The following is a 22,353-nucleotide window of genomic DNA, read 5'->3' as shown; positions in this document are numbered from 1 at the left end:
CCAATAACGAGCTATTAGACGATCTCTATGCAACAACTTAACCAGAACAGAAGAAGACGATCCTCCTGTGCGCCAAGCAGCAAAAAAAAAAAAAGAAAAGAAAAAAAAGTTTCAATCGTCATCAGATTTTTAGAGTTACATTGTTTGGACTCACAGTTCCTGTGATGCTCAGATGTATGTGACAGTCCTGTCCCGGTGTGTGGCCTTTAAAAGCTGCACTGTGCTGGACTCATCACTTTCTCCGATCGTCCAGCGGCTGAGTTTCAGGTTACCTGGCAGCCCAGCGCACACCTGACTGCTGCAGCTCCTCGGTATCAACCTGCGCGCCCTTTCTTTCTCTTTGTGTGTCCACATTGCCAAACGCTCGACACCTTATCTGTTATTGAGAGTAACGTATTGTTGTTTGCACTGTCACAGATTCAATTTGATGCCCAGAGTCGATCATTAACGTGCGTAACGCGAGAAGTGCGTATCCAAGCAACAAGGCGAGAACATGAACGGAGAGGGGGGTATTTGCTGGAGCGAAATGTTGATCTTGAAGCACTTTTTCTCAGCTAGGTTACTTTTGCTTTGCTGCAAAGAGATACAGTGTGGGGGGATTTCTCCCTTTGTAACGGGAAATGAGTTCTTCTGGTGGGACAGAAGGCAGACGGGGGCCCTTTTATTTCTTTGATCAGGTGAGGTGAGGATGCGTTTTGCTGACTGTGTAGTTTAAAAGAAGGAGCACAACTTTTACCGTCCACTTGCCTCTCTGCAGCCAGCAGGACGAAATCGAGTTAAAGGAGAGCGAGGAAACATTTTACATTTGAGTGTGATAAATGGAGGAGCACAATTCGAGGGCAGGATACGAAGGTAATTAGAGGCTTGCACATTCTGACAGAGATGATCTGCTGTGGGAGCATCCGAAAAAAGGAGGAGGAGAAGGAAACGTGGTTTACTGTAAATAACCTGTCTTATTTTCTCATAGTAATCTGGAGGAGAACGAGGGAAGGGAGGAAGAAGGCGATAAACCTGGCACATCGTCTGCTTTAACCCTGAACGGTTCGATCGAGGCATACAAGCAAGCAGCGCCTCAGTTATTAAATGAATTGGCTCGCCTGCTTTGGCAGCATAGGTGGGCTGATGAGAGGCGTCTTCCTCACGGGGTTGTAAATATTCTGAACTGCTCCTGGCACGATCTGACTGCAGGGGCGCTGCGTTCAAGTCCCAAACTGACTGACAAGCTACCGAAGTCTGTGGGCTCCCCGAAGCTGCAGCAACCTCCCCGCCAGGTGTCAGCCAGCGGCCGGGAGGAAACGGCAGAGGAGAACCCGTGCGCAGCAAGAAGTGCTGGTTTCACAGGGAGAAAGTCGCGAGCCAAACTAAACCCACATGTGAAAAAGAGCGAGCCAAGATGCAGTAGAGGTAAAAGAAATAATTTCAGGCACATTTCTGTGGCCATAAAAACACTACAAGGGAAGATAACATACCAGGAAGGTATCCATCTAACCCCCCCCAAATTGGACCTTTCCAACAGCCCATACTTGTTCAGTCTTCTTTTGTGAGGCATGTAGAAACTGAGATGTAGCTCTTGTTGTTGTTTTTTTGTTTGTTTGTTTGTTTGTTTTCTTTTTGCAGTTTCTCTGAGCATTGCACACTCTGAGTTTGGAGTGCATTTACGTGAAATTGCTTGGAAATTGTATTATAATCCTTCTAAGACTAAGTTTCACATTCTTGCTCTTAAACAGCTCGCAGCTCCACAGCAGCCACTCCCTCCATCTCATCCAGTAAGTGTAAACATGCAGGTATGACATGCAGCTGCAGCACTGCGTAGATGACTCTGTCACTGCCTCCGCTGTGTCGTGTGTTTTGTGTGCAGGTTTGATCGCTCAGCCTAATCAGGCCTCCAGTGATGTGCTGAACAGGATCAGTTTGTATCAGTGGGTGGTGGAGCGACTGCAGGGAGCAAAAGATCCAGAGTGAGTTGTCAGCGTCTGTTTCTGCATTAATAGCATTTGCATTTCCAAATGATCAGATCCTGTTGGTCGGCTGATCTGATGAATCCATTTTGATTGAATTTCAGGCTATTTTACATTTGGTCATCAGTTACTGAAATCCTTATCTGGTTAAAGCAATATAATCCAGTACTTTCACATGCATTGTTTAATATACGTTAAGGTCCATAGGCTTTTGGACAGTGACACATTTATTTGTAATTTTGCCTCTGTACACAACACAGGGGATCTGAAATCAAACAGTCAATATGTGGTTGAAGGGCTGACTTTTAGTTTTATTTCAAAGGGTTTGACAAAGGTTGCACATAAACTGTTTGGAAACAATGGACATTTTTATACAGTCTACCATTGTCAGACGCTCAAAGGTGATTAGACAATTGACTGGCAGTAGTTTGATGGTCAAATGAGGTCGATTCCCTCTTTATCTCATGACTAATTGGGCAGATAAAAGATCTGGAGTTGATTTCAAATGATGCAATTGCATTTGATAGTTTTTCATTTAAATTCTCAATATGAGGTCCAAAGAAAGGTCAGTAAAAGCGAAGGCCATCTGAAGATGGGGAAAAAACAAACCTATCAGAGACGGAGCAAAAACTTTAGGAGTAGCAAAATCAACAAATATAACAACACCAAAAGATGACGGCTTATTTCCATGGTTCAAAAAAACCCTTCACAACATCTAACCTAGTCAAGAACACTCACACGAAAACGACAAAAGTCACATTTGTCCAAAAACGTTTACACTTAACCGTATTTTTTTTAACGTAGAAAACTGCCAACAACTGAGCTGGATCCGAACGAACAGCTTATCCTCCGTCACTATGGGGATACGAAGGCTAACGTGACACGCAGGAGAAGAAAGGACCATCCTTCCTCTTTAGTCAACGGGATGCCACAGATACCAGAAGTGAAACAGCAGGATCCTGCCCGGCAAAAACTGCACTACAGGATCAACGATGGCTCCTCATTCATATAGTATCATCTTTTTCTCATCATGTTTATTCATAAAGATTTCAATTTTAATGAGTGTCCAGAATTAAAGGCGGATTTGGGCATATGGAAAATGTGTCACTGCTGCTGACCTTATGACCTGTAATTGTGGCCCCTCAGTTACCCATCTGGTTGCATGGCAGTGTGCCAGAGTCACTCAGGCCTGCCCTGCGGAGGCTTCTATACCAATGTGTTCACTGACAGCCAATTTCCCACCATCCTCGCGACTATTACAGCATTTGGGCGCGGGGCCGTCACGCATCCTCTCAGGTGAGTGCATGCCAGGTGGCTTCCATTCTTTTCATTTTTTTTTCTTACTGAAAAATGTGAAGTAACATGTAAAAATACACGTATAACAAAATTCTGTTGCACATGCTTCGCCTGTTTGTTTTAAATCTTTTGTAATTGTTAATGCAGCTCAGCCGTCACAGCACTGTGGGACCAGAACGGTGGATTCATGTGCGATATTTACAGAAACAAAACTAAGAAGTGGAGTTGGAAGACATATCACAGGGAAAAGATTGCAATACAGGTGGGGTCTACGAATTAATCTCCTCTCGATGTTGTTGTTGCTATTCTCTCATCAATAAACTGAAAAATTCGGAGCAAAAGTAGCCAGAGACACACAGGAGGAACTGGCAGTACAGTGTGTACTTATATTTCTGGGGAGGCAGCTGATTGATTTTTTTAAATTGAATTTCAATGAAATAATAAAAACATTTTATGCAGCACTCCTCATTTTGTTAGGCAAGAATGCTTTTACATCTGAAAAACCTTAAAAAAAATTACTAAGTTGAAAATAAATATGAATATTACTTTTTTTTTAGCAAACTATCTAAATGATTTTTGGTCCCTGTGGTTTTTGCCTTTGGAATTACATATGCTAAATCATATGTTATGGTACTATAACCACAAGAGACTTGGAAAAAAATCATAAAAATATGATGGGGGAGTTTTGTTGTCAATGTTATACTTTAGGGTTCAGGATATATAATCCACTCTCATGCACATCAGCTCACTTTGTAGGGTTTCAGTGGGGTTTGCGGTTACGATGTAGCTACGGTGTAGATTTCCTACTCAAGCATAAATCCCAGCAACACTAACTGTCGCTGACAGGACGTAGAGATTCATATTTTATTGTCTGCAGGGTTTTTTTTGCTTTAGATTGGATCGTTTCAGGCGACGCAGACAGGAGGACTTGCTAACTCTTTATGCCACTTTGCTGTTCTTTAGGGTTTTCGTTTTCTAATAACCGATAAAAGTGTTTGCTTGTCTCCTGCAGATTTCTGATCACGTGTCTGTGAGTCTGTCCAGCGGTACGTCTGCAGTGCTCACCTTCAGGTGTGAAAATGAAACCGCCCAGCTTCCGCTTTCTGCTCGGTCTCACCTTAATCAGCCAAAGGAAACAGTAAGATTACATTGTTTTTCACCTTGATATTGAGGAAGCTAAAATATTTCTCTGTAATATCAGTTCTGCATTTGCAGTCTTATTTGAAGACTCGGGAAGCGTTTATCTCTGATGCTGCTCAAGACCTCCTGTATCCCCCACTGACACATGTAAGACACTTTTAATGATCAGATGATTGTGTCTGAGTGGAAAAGTGACACTGAGTGAATCAAACAGCTGATTAGATAAAGAGGAGCAGTTAGCTTAATAGCCACCAGTGCGTTTGTGCACAAATAGCCGGTGGTTACTGTGTATAGAGCAGCTAGCTAAATGCTTTACATAACATAATCTACCATGCGCACATAATGTTGTGTGGCAGAAGTCGGTGCGCTCTCGGGATGCTCTCCAGATGGTGAGAGAAGGGAAGAGGCAGGAGGAGTCGTCAGCACACTGGAAAAGAGGAGGTCATCCTAGCGGGACACTGATCAGGCTTCAGCAAAGAGTACACAAAACCGTGGAAGATTGGTTGGACTGTTATCGTGTGGCTGTCGGTACTTACACGCTCACAGCTTCCAAACATAGCCTCTCTAGCTTCTCTGACATTCACCCTGTTCTCCCCACATGTGATAAAACTGCAACAGCTGGTTGTAACATCAAGAAAACCTGACCTGGTCGGAGCTGCTTGGAATAGTTCAATGAAGCAAAAAGTTACAGGATCACTTTATCCTGCAAACTCGACATTATTGAATAGTTCCATGAGGATCTTGTTCACGGTCATCTGTGCAACTCTGTATCTGTGTGCATTTCCGAGTGACCTCTTCCTCTCCTTCAGGTATCAAGTGTCCTGGCTCAAAGCGGATGCCAGATGCCCCACCGAGGACCAGGCCGAGAAAAGAGGCACAGTCAGCTGCTCTGCCCTCTGTGAAGCTACCTGAACGAGTAAATGCTAACCCTGTCCAGCCGGAGGATAGCAGAGATGAGTTTCGGGAGCTTCACGGACACCTGTCGCAATCAGCCGAAAGAGCGCCGGACTTTCCCGTTGTCCTGCCTAGGTGCACGCTAAAGCCATTTCCACACACAAACTCCGAACAATGTTATGTTAGGAGGATCAGGTCAGGACATTTTCTGACATTTTCAGGAGATTTTGCTCTTCAGTCGATTTCCAAAACTGCTAGAAACAGGACACATGGCACCCAATAGTGCTCTGTAAATTCACTGGGCAAATACCTTCGCTACTCTCACAGAGATGAAATTAAACATTACACAGTCTTCACCCTGAAGATGTAGCAGTTTGAAAAACCTTTAATGAGTTGGACATTTTCCTCCCGACATACAGCTCCACTGGGCGACATTTAGAAGGGCTCAGTGCTCCAGTGGATGTGTGAAAATGATGTGACATACAGCGATATCTGGATGTTTCTACTCTGGATAACTTAACCAAGTAAACACACTAAAGAGAATTTATATATATTATTTATTTATCCAGGTAAAAGTCTCATTGAGATTTTAAAATATGTATTTTTCATGATGGACTTAGCCGAGAGGCCAGCGGGGACAAAAACTGCTTTACAGTGTATGGATTACCTGCTCAACCAGCGAGTTATAACGGCACCTGCTTTAGTTATTCTTGAGCTGATTGCAGAGCAGTTTCAGTGCTTCACTTGTGCTACACTTGCACTAGATCTTTGCTGCATTATTGAAAGGCACACTAAAGAACAGTTTAACTTTTTTTTGACCTGTTTGTTGTCAGGACACCTAGAAAGCCTGAAAAGAAGGAACGTGGATTCACGCAGCTAGGACCCCTTCGGATTTACGGGAGCATCAAACCAGAGTAAGACCAGACGCTCTAGTTTGATGAAAAAAGTCAATTGCTACATGTTTTAGTAGCCTTATAAAACATCAGATTCCCTGTCTCCCAGGTCAGTTTTTCTTCCAAATAATCCCGAATTGCAGATGTCCGCCGTCACCCTCCTTCCTGCAGTGGCACCGTTCCCCCCCTCTGTCCCCCTCACAGTGTGCCCGGATCTACTCAGAGCGGCACTGCTGGGGGAAGGGCAGCGGAGGAGCTGCTGCTGCAGCACTAAACTAATGCCGGTAGTGACAGACCTGGAGTATGATGCTCTCATTATGGGCCAGCCTCCACAGAGTCAACAGATCCTTGTTGTGTGTGTGACTTGTCCACGTCAGCCTGTCGACACGCACGCAACGCTTGGCCAGGACTCGCTGGAGTATCTTTACAGGAGGAAGAACAAACACAGAACATCGCCTTGCACTCAGGTGTGAATCTAGGCAAAATAAGAGTTATGTTAGTGATACTGAGGCACATTTTCAAGGGTGAAAACAGTGTTGCTTAGAGCCAGTCAGATTCAGTAACAGGTTGATTTTTTTTTTCTTAAAATCCAGTGTCAGATGGACTCTTTTCGTGTGGTGAGGTATGAAATAGAAATGGAGAATCCCTGCTACGAATCCAAGAACATCCTGCTGCGCCAGCGACACAGAGCTGCTCCCGGCACGGTCCTGGTCAGTAAACCTACTGCAGACTTGTCCAAAAGCTGCATGCTATGCAAAGTGCACGCCTTCATGGTCCCCACTGGGTGGCAGCAACAAGCACCGCTCCACTACTTTCCCCTGATGTCCAAACATTCCTGTAAAAGTATTAAAAGTATTAAAAGTAGGAAATACAAAAGGGAGCTCTAATGACAACTGCTTCAGTGACGTTTGCTAACGTCCTTCACTATCAAACATAAAGGTCTGAGTTATAGTCACATGACACACTGTCAGCACTTAAATAATGTAGGTCAGCAGGCCCTACTCAGAAACTCTGAAAGCACATACATTACAAATAACAGGATGTGGTGTCGCATCAACGCCAATCTGTGTTGAAATCTAAAGCTTAAAAATAACCTCATGATGTATGACCTTTGTTGTGAAACGTTTTTGTAAACCACTTCTCTGCAGAAAAAAAAAAAAAGCCCTCCCTGCTTAACATTTTTACATGTGGGGAGGGTAAAAATAACTGCAGTGGGGGACTGCAGAGGCGTTTTCTTCCACTTTCAGACGTGTAAAGTACTTTTTATATGCTCATGTGATAGATGTATATCAGAGGGAAGCTGCTGTTCGCGGGCTACATATGCAGCGATCACAGCTTCTCAGCCAGGGTCCTTGAAAAGCAAATCTCCAGAAGCAGAAGAGACTACAGATTAGGTCTGATTCTCCCTTCAGACTACAAGTTCAGGTATTACTCCACAATCCCCTCTGATTTGATGTCCTGTAAGCCAATGAATCAAACCGGTTATTGCATACTGGAACACATCACCACAGAACCACAAATAACAGAAGTTGGCTTTCTAAAGCTGAACACTTTACTGGTGTTCTTCCAATCTTTGCACACAGTGATTCTGTGAACACTCCTGCGGCTGCAGACACAGCACTAACCTGAGGCGACGACATCACGCCGAGCCCTTCACAGAAAAGGGAAACGGCGAAGGCAATGTAAAATTGTCATCAACATTTACGTGAAATTTGGACGGATTTCTCTGTGGAATAAAAAAATGAAACTGAAACATAACATGATGCTTGAGTCCTTATTTATATTATCAATTAAGTCTTCACTTTCCCTTCTTTAAGATATGTAACCCCTCTGCAGGGACGGGAATCACACTGCATCATTCCAGCAACAGACCAAAACGCCCTCCCTTCCCTTGTCTTGTCACACACTCGATATTCCTCCATGAAATAAAACATGGATCAGGGGCAAGAGATCTGCCACAGGTTTCTGGATTCAGTGAGTTTCGACTTGGCCAAATAAACATGGCAAAAAGCAACAACTAATCCATTATTTATATTCAATCCTTCATATTATTCACCAAGTCAAGCTGTCAGTCATCTGACTTTCTTTGTGACTTCCTGTAAATAACTAAATGCAGAATCAACCTGCTGACACAAGGAGGGAACTGATGGGAAATATATATATATATTTTTCAAGTATTTCTTCCTCTGCGTAAAATATGTGTTACAAAGGAGCTGCTGGCTTCCTGGCATAATTTTGGCTTCTTAGTCATACCATTAATAATAGAAAAGATGATGTAGGAGGAAAGATATGCGTGCATGGCACCTTGCAAAATTCCTGAGCAGTCATGAGCCAGCGTTAAATCTTACTACAAGTCAGTGTTTATTGTTTCCGTGTGGAGAAGAGATTTTACAGTGTGACAACTCATAATAATGCCAATTTGTGGAAGATTTGGATGCAAAGATTGATTCTGGCCGTCTGTGGCTCCTGGGGGGCCTCTAGTGGATCGTCCTCGGAAACAAAAAGGAAGCTCGCGGCTATTGGCTGGCTACATATCGCAGAACATCAACAGCCGGTGCGCCAGAGAGAAGAACTTGTTTGCGGCGGAATCACGTGTGCCGCTCGGGTTAAAATCAAAGAAAATGTCGATTATTTGACACATTATGAATCGACGATCTGAACTTTATCCGGATATGAAGGACTTTTGTCTTCACTGATTTATTTATTTATTTTTAATATAAGGACCGGAAAACAATAAAGAAAGAAAAACAGAAGCGAAGTGAGTGGAGCGATGATGAACTCAGGTAAGTTCCCCGTTCGATGACTTTTCTGGTTTATACGTGAACACGGTGAGCTTCTAATGGCTAATCGGGAAATAGTAAATGCTCAGAGATGTACTTCTTTGTTCTTTCTATTCCTACACAGTATAAATCTCACCTGTTTAGGTTTAGCCTGCTCGGTAGTCATTTAAACAGCATAGCTCTAAATGAAGTTACATTTGATTATCTCGAGTTTTGTATTGATTTTGTTCGCAGTCAGCAGTTCAAACTGTGTCTTGTTGAACAGGGAAATATTTGAAAACAACGCCTTGAAAACCCTGCTTGTCAACAGGCTTGCCTTTTACTGCTTCTCCCACTCTTCATCTCCCACCTGCTAATCCCCCACTTTTGCGTGTTGACGCGAGCTATTAGTTGGAGTAATGTGCTGCTACATAGAGGGGCAAACATAAATCATGTGATATTTGAACCCTTGGAGAGGTTGTTTATGATGTATACCAAGGTTAGGATCAGCAGTGAAAGAAAACACAGTCATTACATTATAGTCAGGGTTACAGTCATTTAGATGTTGTTTTCCCTCAGAGGAAATAACTTTACCTCAAGTCCCAACTTCATATATTTCATTTCTCTATTCCCAGGCATGCATAAGCCACCTGTGGCCCCTAAACCAAAGCTTCCTTACTACGAAAGTCCACGGCAATCTCCTTTGATCCCCAGAAAAGGTGGCCTCTCGCAACCATCTCCTGGCACGCAGATGAAGGTGAAACCGGCGCTAGCCCCCAAACCCTGCCCCTCTAAATTCAACACTCCTGTGGAAGAGAGGCAACCTGTCTGGACGAGCCCACGTCAGACATCTGCGTCGGATACCCCCCAGACTGTAGGTTGCCTTGCTTCCCAAAATGGACTGCCGCACGAGAGCAAAAGGCCTGACTGGGATTACGTTGTTCCTATTTGTCTGTGCAGCAGTGACAACTGCACATGCGTCAATTCTCAAGGCACCCGCAATCATAGCAGAGAGAAAATAAACAATGAATACTTCAGAACAACGAACGCCTCTCCCACCCATACTCACTATCAGTCTGTTCAAGACGAACATGCTATTTACCAAAATGTCACTGTAAATACTAATATTTCCCGTCCTAAGGTGGCTTTTCGGCCGACTTCTCCTCACAGAACGCGGGGTGATGAGGCAAATGATGGAATTCTTGACGGTGTACCTGGACAAGTACCAGAGGAAGATGCTCTCAGTGTGCCACGACCCAAACTAATCCCAGCTCCCCCTAGGAAGCCCAGTCCTATCCCTGTACCACAGAAACCCAGGCAAGCTGTTCAGGACCATAAGGAAAAGGGGGAGAAGGGGAAGGAAGAGTCTGTAAGCCAAGATGGCAGAGAAATAAACACCAAAAATGTGGCGGTGTCACCAGACAGGAAGGGCACATCATCACTGTCTGTCAGTGCACCTGAAAGTGAAAAGAAACTGCCAGCTTTTCCGTCAGTGAAAACTTGTCCCCCTCCAGCTGCTCCACCCAAGAAAAAACCTTTTCTGTCTGAGCTCGAAAAAGTACTGAGCTCGGCTCCTCAGGCAATTCCAAAGGACGTGAAAGGGGAACATCTCGATTGGGGCCGTGGCACTTATGAGATGGATTTCTCCGCTAAAAAGAATAATAAAAAGATTCAGAGGAAAGCAAAGGGTGATGAGGAGGAAGCTTGTGGCATTTTGCATAGTCAGCCGGCCCTCAGCCAGCCTGTTGCCACAGCGGAGAAAACTGGGATGGGTAAAGTACCTCCAAAGAAGCCCCAGAGAAAGAAGCTGCTGAATCAGAATAAGGTATCCTCTGAGGAGAGAGCAGCAAGGGAGTTTGAAGGACATGGGAAAAAGAAGGAGCCGCCTCTGCCTTCCACTGACAAATCAAGCGGTAACCATCCAGCAGCTGAAGTTAATAGGCATTCTCGCTCCAGTGTGAGCAAAGCCAAGTCCTTCTCCGGCGCTGACATCATTCGCTCTAAAAAAGTACAGAAGACAATTTCTTTCCGGAAACAGCCCTTGAAATTATCAAAGAGTAGGTTACCCAGGCAGACGGAAAAAGAAGACCAGTTCCCAGACTACACTCCCGATGATAATGAACTAAGTGTTGACAACGACGAAGACCTATGGCAGAACTGTCCCGAACGTAAATTCTCCGCTCCATTTACTGAGTTTGAGCAAAATGTGGACGGAGAAAATGAAGGAGAAGTTGTCCCATTTGAGGACAGCCCTGTGTATGAGGAGATATCAGACTTCGCCAGTGTGGAAAATTCAGGGCCATATCCTCAGGACCCCTACTCACAACCTAAACCATGGCAGAGCTCAGTTTACACTGACCCACAGGGCTTATACTTACACCCTGACTCCTCGGAGAGCTCAGTGTATGATAATGAGGGCATTTATGAGGAGCAGGATCCATATATGTCCCCGGAGAAAGACCACCAACAGACACCAGCACTCTGTGACAGGTAGACCTGATGGACTCGACTACCTCTAAACCTGATTTATTTTTAACAGCACGTTCTTCATTGTGTCCTGAAATTTCTTTTTAAACACCCATTCATCTGCAAAATATGTTTCTGATGACAGAGGGCGAAAAGGAAGAGCGCAGAGGGCCTTCGCATTGTTTGTTTTTCTAATTCCTGTCAGGGTAGTTTGACAGGTATGGTGTGCTTGCATAGCCTTGACACACTGACTTAAACTACACAAATTTAAAGTATAAACATGTTGTTATTATTACAGGCAGAGACAATCTTTAGCCTAGAAGGGAAGAATACATACTAGATCAATGCAATCCACATTTCTGTGGTTTAAGAAGCGCTTTCACAGTGTCTTTGTGTTTGCAGCTCTGCGGTTATCTGGTGTTAGGAAGACGCTAAAACGACACCTGTTTCTCTTCTTAAAGGCTCAGTTCAATAGAGTGGAGGTGATAGAATTAAAAAATCTGCTGCTTAAAGAGGAAACCTTTCATCAGAACTCAATATAAGACTTTATTTTTCATTTTACAATGATTATCCATTACCAGTCCATTATCAGGGACTACAACATCTAGTCCTTTTACTGAATAGTTGGATTTGTTTGTTTTCAAACCAAAAACCTACAATCCCAACTATAACTACCTAATGCTAAAAAGTATATATGTTTATAAAACTGTTAGTGATGTGTGCATTAGGGGAACAAAAGGAGTTTCTGGCCTTTGTTCACAAATGTGCGGGTGGCGACGTGCTTATGCTTCTCACAAAATTCCCGTCAGATTCATGAAGCGTGTCCACTGGCCAGTTTTGTTCTGTAGTGACTTAGAATAATCTGCAATCTGCATGCCATGATCAACACTAAGATGTAATGAAGAAAGTGATGATGGTGATGCATTAAGTTAGTACTAAATAAGAGGTGAAGAAATGGAAACAGTAGTGTCAGAGGAGGAAGCCACAAAAACAGCAACACCTTTCAAAACTGTTTCAGATAATAGAGCTGATGATTAGTATTTTCCTGGAGACTAGGGTTTAAAAATCAGTCAAACAATAAACATAGAAAAGACTTTGCATGAACAGACCAGAACAAAATGAAGGAAGGAGCGTGCGATCTATCAGCTCAAGATTAAAAAAATTTAAAAAATGCACTATTGTACACTTTTTTACACTTACTGTATACACTTACTGGAAAAACAAAACGAAAAACATCCTCCAGCATGTGCGCGACATTGCCAACCATCATCTTATCATTCATTGATAAGAAGTACCTGACCAGGATAAGATATACTTAAATAATCATAGTAACTGGAACATTTGTTCCAAATGTGTCATGTGTGAAGGACGAGTTTTGTTTGGTCTTTGTATTGGTTTGTTAAACTACTATATGTTGAGTCACTGTCTACTCTTGCTCCCATTTTCTTAACATTTAATCTAATTTTTGTCCTCTGTCATCAATTTAATTCTATTAGTGTTTTATTTTGTTTCTGTCATTTTGGAAAACTGTAAATAATGGCTAATGAAAGTGTTACCGTGGCACGGTGTTGTGCTGGACAGCACTGTCATCTCATAACAAGCAGCTCCTGTGTTTGATCCACGGGCTGGCCGCTCTTTCTGTGTGGAGTTTGCATTTCCTCTCCAGGTACTCCGCCGTCCTGCCAGAGTCCAAAGACATGATCTTAGGCTATTTAGTGATTCTAAACTGGCCATAGATGTGAATGTGACTGTAAATGGCTTTCTTGCAATATTTTAGTGACTTGTCCAAACAATTGCCGTCTCCCCTCCACCTTCAATCCTAAATTGAATCAGTGGAAAACGGATGGGTGAAATATTTTTGCTCATCAACATTATTAGTGGTAGTTGTAGTAAAGTTTTAAGATGTGCTTTCTATTATTTGTTCCTGAACATGTTCTAACTTTGTTTGCAGATTATGAACAAATTCAGCTGAGAAAATATCACAGATTTGTGCATTAAATCTGTTTATGTACAGATTTGTGTTTGCACTGTTAGATATTGCGCCGTTTCTGCAGATCTACATACATTCATCATAAGAAGCAGATCAGTGCTAAATAGATACGTTTGTACTTTTTTGCACTTTTGTTGAACTGACCCTTTTTTATTCTTTTCTGGGGTTTTTTTTTAAAAATGTTTCTGAGTTTGCGTCTTCATTGGCTCCAGTTTTTAATTTATTATTATTTTTTTCCTGTGTGTATATTCCCTGAAGTAATCTTTGTAGTAATCCTGTTAGTAGGCAAAGAGTTTCACATGTCTGGTTTTGAATGAGCAGTTTTGCAGAAGTCAGCTGGATAACAGGATTACAGTTTGTGTAACTGTACACGCTGCCTCCAACAGCTTAGCATGTCGCAGCGCTTTGGTTCAAACACTCACATGTTGGAAACACGTTGGCTCATAGCAGAGACCGCTCACTGCGAAGTACTACAGCGGTTGTAAAGGGGGCACAGACCCTTAGCTTTGTCTGCTTTCTTTCTTTGTAAGTTTTGTTCAGGGAGGTGCCTTCTGAGAATCCTCTGGGAATTGTGGCATTTTAGACATGCGGCGCATCTTTGGCACAATTTCCTGTTAGCTGTTCATGTGAAGTCCTGTTAAAACTGCTGACGATGACGGTGCCTCATTTCTGAGTTCTGTGAGCAGATGTAAAAAGATGCAGTAGGAGTAGGCTTGTGATTGTATTGATAATTAGATTTAACATTTAAAGGTGTCAAGTCTTCCCTTTCCTGTGTGCATTTCTATGACTTTTAATAATAAATGCTCCCGTATAAGAAATTCTTGGGATTAAATGCTGAGGAGAGTTTTTTTTTTTATATCAGAAATCTTCCTCATTCTTCTGAAATTCCCTTCCCCTCGCTCGTGTGCCATGTGTATTTTAAAGGTGTGTCAGCGCCTTTCAAATGCAGAATAAATGCCTTCAGATAGTTGTGTGTCAAGACTACCTGCCCTGTTTGTGTTTGTCGGTCCCTGTTTTGCTCTTTGACTAACATGTGTTTCTGACTTTTTTTTTTTTTTTACAGAAGCTCCTTTGAAAAGGACATTGTTCTTGAGGTGCCGTTTGATGATGACTTTATCCAGACCACCTCAGAAGACGAAGGCGAGAATGACAGCAGCTCTGACTCAAGTAAAGGTGACCCTGAGCAGCCAGAGGAGAAAACGGTGAGGAGCAGAAGCTGTTAGATCCTGACAGGGTTTGCTCATTGCAGGAATTTCAAGGATGCAGGCAAAATAGTCCTGCAGGGGAGAACACGCCTTCCTTTAACAAGAAAAACAAAAACATTTATAGCATCATCCTCATGCTGTTTCTAATAGATTAATATATTATTATTGCATCTTGTACGTCTGCTGCGAGCAGTGTGTGTGCTACATTTACTGTACTGTTTTATTCAAACTGTACTGTTTTTATTGATTGTCTTCATCAGACGGCGAGTGAAAAGAAGAAAAACAAGATATTCAACATTGCACAAGAAATTATGACCTCTGAGAGTGTGTGAGTGTCCTTTTTTTCCCTAATTTGCATTTCTTGAACTCCACGTGTGCACATAGTCTAGGATAATTTTGTCCAGATTTTGGGATGTCTGTCTCTCAGGTTTGTTGTGGGTTTTTGTAGATTAAAAGTTTCTCTTGGTGTTTGCAACATTAACTTACACACTGGGGGGAAAAGACTGGAGAAAAAGCCATTTAACTAAACATTTAATTGTTAAGAAGTGCAAATTCAACAGTACGTCTCAGTTTTTCTACATGAAATATTAAAGAAAAAGTTCTAGTAGCTCATCATCCAGATCATTTGGTGTGTGTCTTGTATTGTTTAACTATATTATATGTTGGAATTAGTCGGACCTGCCTTGCAAGACTGCAGTTGGTCCCGAATGCTGCAGCTCGCCTTCTGATGCAAACTAAAAGATGTGAACGTATTTCCCGGTGCTTGCCTCTTTCCACTGGCTCTCTTTTCACTTCAGAGCTGATTTTAAAATGTTATTGTTGATTATAAAGCCATGAATGGACAGGCTCCTGGGTATTTGTCTGACCTCTTGCAGCCTTATGCGCCCTCTAGATCTCTTAGAACAAATGATCTTTTGCTTTTAGCCATACCAAGGTCTAGGCTGGTTCACAGAGGCGATCGAGCGTTTGGGTCGTAGCGCCTAATCTGTGGAATAATCTACCCCAACACATCAGACAGGCTCCTACTGTCAATCAATTTAAATCTCATCTAAAAAATACATTTGTATCCACTGGCTTTTAATACAGTATGAGAGGTACTTGGTGCTAATAATAAAAGTTACTTGGTACTAGTTATTTTGTATTTCTGTACAGCACTTTGGTCAGCGTTGCTGTTGTCATTAAATGTGCTATATAAATAAAATAAAAAACTACTTTGGTGTAGTATGAATGGCAGTGGGGGAGGTCTTTCTCCATAAGGAAAGCTGTAAAACGTGAAAGTACAGTTAAATGATCAAAATCTATGAACTCCTTCACATTTTGCAAAGCCTTCCAGCGGGCCTGACTGGAATCTTTGTCAGGCTGATTCTGGCCCCTGGGCCATATGTTTGACACACTGCTCCACTTGCACCCAACAGATGGTAGAGTCTTGCAGGATCTGTGTGTAAGCGCCTGACTGGAAAAAAACAAAGCAATTTCCATTCACCTTCATTGTAATGGGTAGACACACATGTATGTCAAAACCTCACAAAACATGATGATGTATTGTTGTATGGAGGCAGCGATTGCGTAACCATTATAACTGTATTTTGTTTTTCCAGGTTTGTTGACGTCCTGAAGCTGCTTCATGTTGTGAGTACTTCCACATGTCACCTTTTAAACAAAAGCAACCACTGTGTTTGCCATGAAAAGAGCTGTGGGTATATATTTGAGCCAGTGCTGGTCTAGTGTCGGAGCCCACATTCTCCATATGTGTTTGATTTGATCCTCATAGAAGGGCAGAATAGACTTTTCTCCATCCTTCTGGCAATAAAAGGTTCTTATTGTAACACTATACTTGCTCTGAATGATACACAGTCGCGTTGTTTTAACCGCTGCCAAAAAATGATCTGATTCCTATGCTGTACTTCCCCTGCAGTGTTTGCTGTGCGACAAGAAGGGAAGAACAATATTTTTTATGTGTCGTCCAACCAGTCTAACCAACTCTTTGCCAACCCACTCTTAGATCGGTGAAGTAAAGCACTCCCTATCTCTACGAGAATCTCCACATCTGCTTCTGTTTGTTTGTTGAGTCGCTTTTTCTTGACAGTTCATCATATCTGCTCAGGAAGAGGAGATGTGATATATTCAGGAATTGCAGTGTTAAGTGTGAGGAAATTTGATCAGGGCTGGTACGTAAGATGTAGTAGCCTTGAGTGACGACTCCCGTCTATGACTGTATAGCATACACGGGAAGCGCTCGAGTCTCCGTGGATTGCACAGTTGTGAAGAACAGATCATATGAAGTTCAAAGCAATGTTGAAATGGCTTTCTATTTTACCCAGCTCTGTCAGGTACTCAAACGGACATCAGCACTCACCACAGCATGTGTATTCTATCTGATGTATCTGGTAATGCATAGTCTTAGACGCTCTCGTTTTCGCGATCTAAATGCAGACAATAAAAGCTACTTTGATTTAGCTGCTTTGTTTGTCTAACCCATGTGTTATAATGGAAACAAGATAACCAAACTGGCCTTTTTCTCAACAAACGTCACACGTTTGTTACCGCTGACTGTCTGCAGCGTAGTCTCGTGAAACGTATATGCTTTTAATTTTTTTTTCTGCTACATCCTTTACCATGTGAGCCGCCTCCTACACTGTCAGCTGTTTTTTTTTTTTTTTTTTTTAAAGTAGGAGGAAATCGCACGTTAACCACAGGAGCTCTCTGCTGGGTACATGGTCTGTTGGCAGTTTTATTTGCCATGTGTTGCTATAAACCAACAGAAAGCGAACCATAAATGGTACCCTCAGTGTTTGCTGCTCTGTATTTATTATTTCTTTGGTCCTGATTTTATTTTATGAGAATGACAGTGCATCTTTTGTCCTGTCTTGCCCCTTTAACCCCTAACCGGTCAGAGAGGATGGGCCGCCTCTCCCTGAGCCTGGTTCTGCCGGAGTTTTCCCGTTAAAAGGGAGTTTTTCTTTCCCACTGCCACCAAGTGCTTCCTCATATGGGGTCATTTTATTTTTGGGGTTTTCTCTGTGTTATTGTAGGGTCTTTACTTTGCAACATAAAGTGCCTTTAGGCGGCTGTTGTGATTTAGCACTATGCAAATAAAACAGAATTTAATTGTCTTTTAAGAATGCGCTTAAGCTGTGTCCATCTGACTTTTTATCTGTCTATCAACAGGACTTCCGTGATTCAGTGTCTAAAGCCTCTCGCCAGAGTGGGAAGCCTGTGATTGAGGACCGTCTTCTAAACCAGATACTGTACTCCCTCCCACAGCTCTACGAACTCAACCAAAACCTCCTCTCCGAACTGAGACAAAGAATAGCTAAATGGTATAACAAAGTTTTTTATTTTTTATTTTTTTTACTGAGAGCTTTACATGTGGTCTTGTTGCTGATTGGGAGCTAAACCATGCAGTAATAACTGATAGTCTTCAGAGGAAGAGGGATGTTTTTATGTTTTAACTCCATACTAATGCCCACGGTCTTAAATCAAGTCACGATACCTATGTGGTGCTGTTAGTGCCTGTTGAAAGTGTGGTTAGTCGGGTAAAGAGGAAACTCAGAACATTGGTGATTTTTTTTTCTGTTCATGATCCACAAGGAAGTATTCAAGCTCTGGGTAAGAATATATTTTCACATGTTTTTGATTATTCATTTACTCTATAGGAGAAAAAATAGATACTATAAAACAAAGTATGCCCCCACCTAATCATCACCTAGATGGATCGAGGAACTGACCAGTGTTTTTCTTTTCGCTCTGTTTTGTTTACAGGAACGAGAATCCCCAGGTAGCAGACATTTTCCTGAAACAGGGGCCCTATCTGAAGATGTACTCGACATACATTCGTGAGTTTGACAGGAATGTGGTTCTCCTGGATGAGCAGACTAAGAAGAATCCAGCATTTGGCGCAGTAGTACGGGAATTTGAGGTAATGGTGCTCAACCTGTTCTGTGTGTAAATGTCTTTGCTCCCTTTTTCAAAAACAAAACAAAAACCATTAAATGTTGATTTGGTTTTGTTCTCTTTTTTTGTTAAGGCTAGTCCACGCTGCGCCAGCTTGGCTCTGAAGCATTACCTGTTAAAACCTGTACAGAGGATTCCTCAGTACCAGCTGCTACTCACAGGTAAACCTGTAAATAAAGAGTCATTGAAGTAGATCTTTTATGTTTCTTATTTAATACTTAAACGTGAGTTTAACTTAAGTACAAACTCAGCTCACTGTTGTAGTTTTGGACTCCTAAACTGTACACGTTGGCGCAGCCTTTGATGTCTCATCTCAGGCATCATGCTGCCCTCTGGTGCTTATTATGAAAATCTTTTGTGCTCCTTCTTGACTCCTTGTATAATAAGGCTTTTGAAGTAGGGTCCGAATCAGATTTGGTGACATAACATAAGCTTCAACAAGAGTGAGCTTGTGGATTCACGAGTCTGGTTAATCGGTCAGTGCCAACATATGATGAATGTTTCCCACGTCACTCTTGTATAGCTGCGTTACGTAAACACCTGAAGACCTTTTCATCCAGGATTTAAGTTCTGAATCATTCCAGGAATTGGATATAGAGACTGAGCCCTTAACACCCATTTGCGTACTTATTGATCACTTGTTGTGGTTACACTGTTGATAGCAAAACTTAAATGTTTTTATTTTGTTTTAGATTATCTAAAAAACCTGCCTGAAGATGCAGACGACTACAAAGACACAGAAGGTAACGACATAACCTTTATTTGTATTAATTTCTTTAAACCTGCAGATCCGTAAATATTCTTGATGGTGTTAGTGGAATGGAAATATTTCATGTCATGTGTGTGACAATTACAAATTTGTGTCCATTCAGCTGCCCTTGCTATAGTGAAAGAGGTGGCCAGTCATGCAAATGACTTCATGAAACAAGGGGTGAGAGCAAAATAGAAATTTCATGATAAGCAATCACATGGTAAATCCCTAATACACGTTACTTACACATTCCACTCGTTTTTTTTCTCAGGATATCTTCCAGAGTTTGATCCGTGTCCAGTGCCGTCTGATTGGCAACCATGAGATTGTCCAGCCTGGCCGGGTGAGGTCATAAAGCTTTTGTAAGATTTTGTACGTACACAGGCAATGTCAATGTAGGACAAGCAAAGGTTGTGCTAACACGGATGATGTCTCTCTGATTCTAATGTCCCAGTGAGCCATCACGCTTTTCCAGCATGAAGGACTCTGGGAAAAACTGAAGCAGCTAAACTGGTTTCCCGTTAGGCGATACATACTGTACTCAAGCAGGTGTAACCACCAGAGTCTGGTTTATTTGACTATGCTTGGGCATATTTAACTGAGTTGTTCCACTTGGTGAGAAAGTGGGAACGCAATGTTTCCTCAGTTGAGATTAACAATATGTTTTGCAAGAGTTTCCTGGGCTGACGTAGGCAGCGTTAACGTAGCATGTTATTTATTGATGGGCGAAACTGAAGCTCCCACACAAGCACTGGGACACCATGAAAACAGCACACGGGAGTGTGCCTGAGTCCAGGATGTTCTTGCTAACCACTGAGCCACCATGCTGCCACGTGATTATTAAGGCGGGCTGCTAATATTGACCTTCTCTAGGCCATCAATTGGAGAAAATAATGAACTTCAAGCTCTGCAAAGTACTTTTCTTCACATGTTGCACGAAGAAGTTCTGGATAAAGAAAAGGCAGTGAGAAGAGTGATAAAGTAAAATATGGGGAGGGATATTTTTTGCTAATTTACACTTTTGTGATTTCTCTCCCCCCGACCCCCTTTTTTTTTTTTTTCCAGATATACCTTAAAGAGGGGATCTTGATGAAGCTGTCGAGGAAAGTTATGCAGCCCAGAATGTTCTTCCTGGTATAGTCGATATTTCCTTCTATGCTTTCATAACCAAATCACAATCGAACAGCAGTGTTTCTGTCATGTGCCTCCACTCATGGTTCCCTTCCTAGTAAAACATGCGGTCATACATTCTGTTGAGCTGATATAAGGAACTTGGCTTGATTAATAGATTTAGCTTCCATGGTGCTCAGATGTCTTTCGACATTTGTTTGATATTTCTCCCACATTTTTATGATCTCATTAATCTTATTACTGGTGTATTTGAGACTCGATGGTCATGACAGAATGAAAATGTTTCATGTCATTTTCCATTTAGTTTAACGACATGTTGCTGTACACCAAACCCGTTCAGTCAGGCCAGTACATGTTCAAAAACACGCTGCCCCTCAGAGGAATGAAGGTGAGAACTCGTTCTTATTCTGTTTGTCAATTTTCACATTTTCTCACATCATGAGATCATCTTTATCCTGGCATCACGGCTCACGGTGAAAATAATTACAGGTTAGCAAACCGAGTCAAGAGGCCTATCAGAACGAGCTGAACATCGTGAGCGTGGAGCGCTCTTTCATTCTCTCCGCGAGGTAATGATCAGAAATGAAAGAGGCCTTTGTAATTTAAGATGGTGTGTTGTTGTTGTTGTTGTTGTTGTTGTTGTTATTACATTTTATTTCATTAGTGTATGTTCTTCTTTTTTGTTTTTCTTGAATCTATTTTGGGGTTTTTTTTGTTTTTTTTACATATGCTCTGTTTTCTCTTTCTGTAGCTCGGCCGAGGAACAGGACGAATGGCTTGAAGCGATTTCCACAGCGATCAGTGAACACACCAAGAAGACGAGCAGCTTTACCCCTGGCAAGCCTCGAGATGTGGTAAGATCACTTAAAAAAGTACATCTCCGGCTGTTGCAATATGTGAGCAACATTTAACATTGTATGAGCAGCCACTGAAACTCCTGTGTGCCTTCATTTTTTTTTTGTACCACTCATATTCAGCTGGATGGCACTGATGTTGGCGATGGTGCTCCTTTGGGATCCAAAGCCCCCATATGGATCCCTGACAAGCGGGCCTCCATGTGTATGGTCTGCACCTCCAAGTTCACCCAAACGTGGAGGAGACATCACTGCCGTGCGTGTGGAAAGGTGAGGCATCAGTTGTACAACATGCTTACTGTCCAGAATGAGGGAGAGATGGAAGGGCAAAAAAAGTAAAACTTGTGCTTTATTCTTCCACAGGTTGTGTGCCAATCTTGCTCCTCCAATGAATTCCCTCTCGAATATAAAAAGAACAAGTTTACTCGAGTGTGTGACCAGTGTTTCCAAGTTCTTTTGGAGCAGAAAGGCGAACAGACCCATCAACTTGGAAAAAGAACTGCGTTTACTTTCCACAAAAAGCAGAAGTTGATACCCGCAACCCTCAAAGAGGTAGTTCATATGTCGCCCTCATCTGTATACACTTTCCATTACAACCTTATTACTGCAGTAGTTTATTTATTATTCACAATAGAATAATAGAAAAAATTTTGGACTGCTGGACTTTCAAGAGAGGGATGTTGTCCCATTTTTGTCTGATATAGGATTCTAACTGCTGAACAGTCCTGGGTCTTCTTTAACGTATTTATTGTTTTATGGTGCTTGAAATGTTTTCAGTAGGTTAAAGATCCGGACTGTTGATGTATGCAGTTTAGCATTTTCTTGCTGAAGTATACAAGGTCTTCACTGAAAAAGATTTCATCTGTATGGGACCATATATTGCTTTTAATACCTCTCAGCATTAATAACGGCTTTTCAGATATGCAAGCTGCAAATTCCATAAGCTCTTGTGCGACCCCCCCCAAACCATCAGAGATCCAGGCTTTTGTACTGAATGCTAATAAGGCAGGGGTGTCCAACTCCAGGGCCCTATTTCAGGAAGCCGGTTTAGAAAACTCAGAG

General features: G+C 42.2%; 2 protein-coding genes across 4 annotated transcripts in view; both read left to right on the top strand.

Moving 5' to 3' along the window:
* The first annotated feature begins 281 nt into the window (after nucleotides 1-281).
* On the top strand, nucleotides 282-7,928 carry LOC102203694 (uncharacterized protein C3orf20). Of its 3 annotated transcripts, XM_013909595.1 has the most exons (18): nucleotides 282-311; nucleotides 418-677; nucleotides 758-852; nucleotides 968-1,404; nucleotides 1,728-1,766; nucleotides 1,859-1,958; nucleotides 2,763-2,969; nucleotides 3,105-3,254; nucleotides 3,402-3,516; nucleotides 4,267-4,392; nucleotides 4,470-4,541; nucleotides 4,751-4,922; nucleotides 5,204-5,423; nucleotides 6,122-6,202; nucleotides 6,291-6,648; nucleotides 6,775-6,891; nucleotides 7,464-7,606; nucleotides 7,765-7,928. In XM_013909595.1, the coding sequence occupies exons 2-18, from the start codon at nucleotides 621-623 to the stop codon at nucleotides 7,808-7,810; spliced, it is 2,535 nt and encodes an 844-aa protein (XP_013765049.1). In that variant the 5' UTR covers nucleotides 282-311; nucleotides 418-620; the 3' UTR covers nucleotides 7,811-7,928. The 3 variants fall into 3 exon arrangements, with proteins under 3 accessions (XP_013765049.1, XP_013765050.1, XP_013765051.1); XM_013909596.1 differs by lacking the exons at nucleotides 282-311; nucleotides 4,470-4,541 and having other exon boundaries at nucleotides 604-677; XM_013909597.1 differs by lacking the exons at nucleotides 282-311; nucleotides 6,775-6,891; nucleotides 7,464-7,606; nucleotides 7,765-7,928 and having other exon boundaries at nucleotides 604-677; nucleotides 6,325-6,523.
* A 781-nt stretch (nucleotides 7,929-8,709) lies between these two features.
* Nucleotides 8,710-22,353, top strand: part of LOC102203130 (FYVE, RhoGEF and PH domain-containing protein 6-like) — a 17,339-nt gene continuing 3,695 nt past the window's right edge. Inside the window, exons 1-17 of the mRNA XM_005728093.1 lie at nucleotides 8,710-8,964; nucleotides 9,576-11,430; nucleotides 14,460-14,598; nucleotides 14,862-14,929; nucleotides 16,200-16,230; nucleotides 17,770-17,921; nucleotides 18,364-18,520; nucleotides 18,629-18,716; nucleotides 19,248-19,298; nucleotides 19,428-19,486; nucleotides 19,578-19,649; nucleotides 20,372-20,440; nucleotides 20,742-20,825; nucleotides 20,927-21,006; nucleotides 21,189-21,291; nucleotides 21,415-21,561; nucleotides 21,655-21,843. Coding sequence (XP_005728150.1) covers nucleotides 8,952-8,964; nucleotides 9,576-11,430; nucleotides 14,460-14,598; nucleotides 14,862-14,929; nucleotides 16,200-16,230; nucleotides 17,770-17,921; nucleotides 18,364-18,520; nucleotides 18,629-18,716; nucleotides 19,248-19,298; nucleotides 19,428-19,486; nucleotides 19,578-19,649; nucleotides 20,372-20,440; nucleotides 20,742-20,825; nucleotides 20,927-21,006; nucleotides 21,189-21,291; nucleotides 21,415-21,561; nucleotides 21,655-21,843 — 3,357 coding nt within the window. The 5' untranslated portion in view covers nucleotides 8,710-8,951. The remainder of the gene's footprint in view (nucleotides 8,965-9,575; nucleotides 11,431-14,459; nucleotides 14,599-14,861; nucleotides 14,930-16,199; nucleotides 16,231-17,769; nucleotides 17,922-18,363; nucleotides 18,521-18,628; nucleotides 18,717-19,247; nucleotides 19,299-19,427; nucleotides 19,487-19,577; nucleotides 19,650-20,371; nucleotides 20,441-20,741; nucleotides 20,826-20,926; nucleotides 21,007-21,188; nucleotides 21,292-21,414; nucleotides 21,562-21,654; nucleotides 21,844-22,353) is intronic.

Source organism: Pundamilia nyererei, unplaced genomic scaffold, assembly GCF_000239375.1.
Source record: "Pundamilia nyererei isolate P.nyererei 1_Seehausen unplaced genomic scaffold, PunNye1.0 scaffold00027, whole genome shotgun sequence".
Taxonomy (NCBI): domain Eukaryota; kingdom Metazoa; phylum Chordata; class Actinopteri; order Cichliformes; family Cichlidae; genus Pundamilia; species Pundamilia nyererei.
This window is presented reverse-complemented; position numbering and strand designations above follow the sequence as displayed.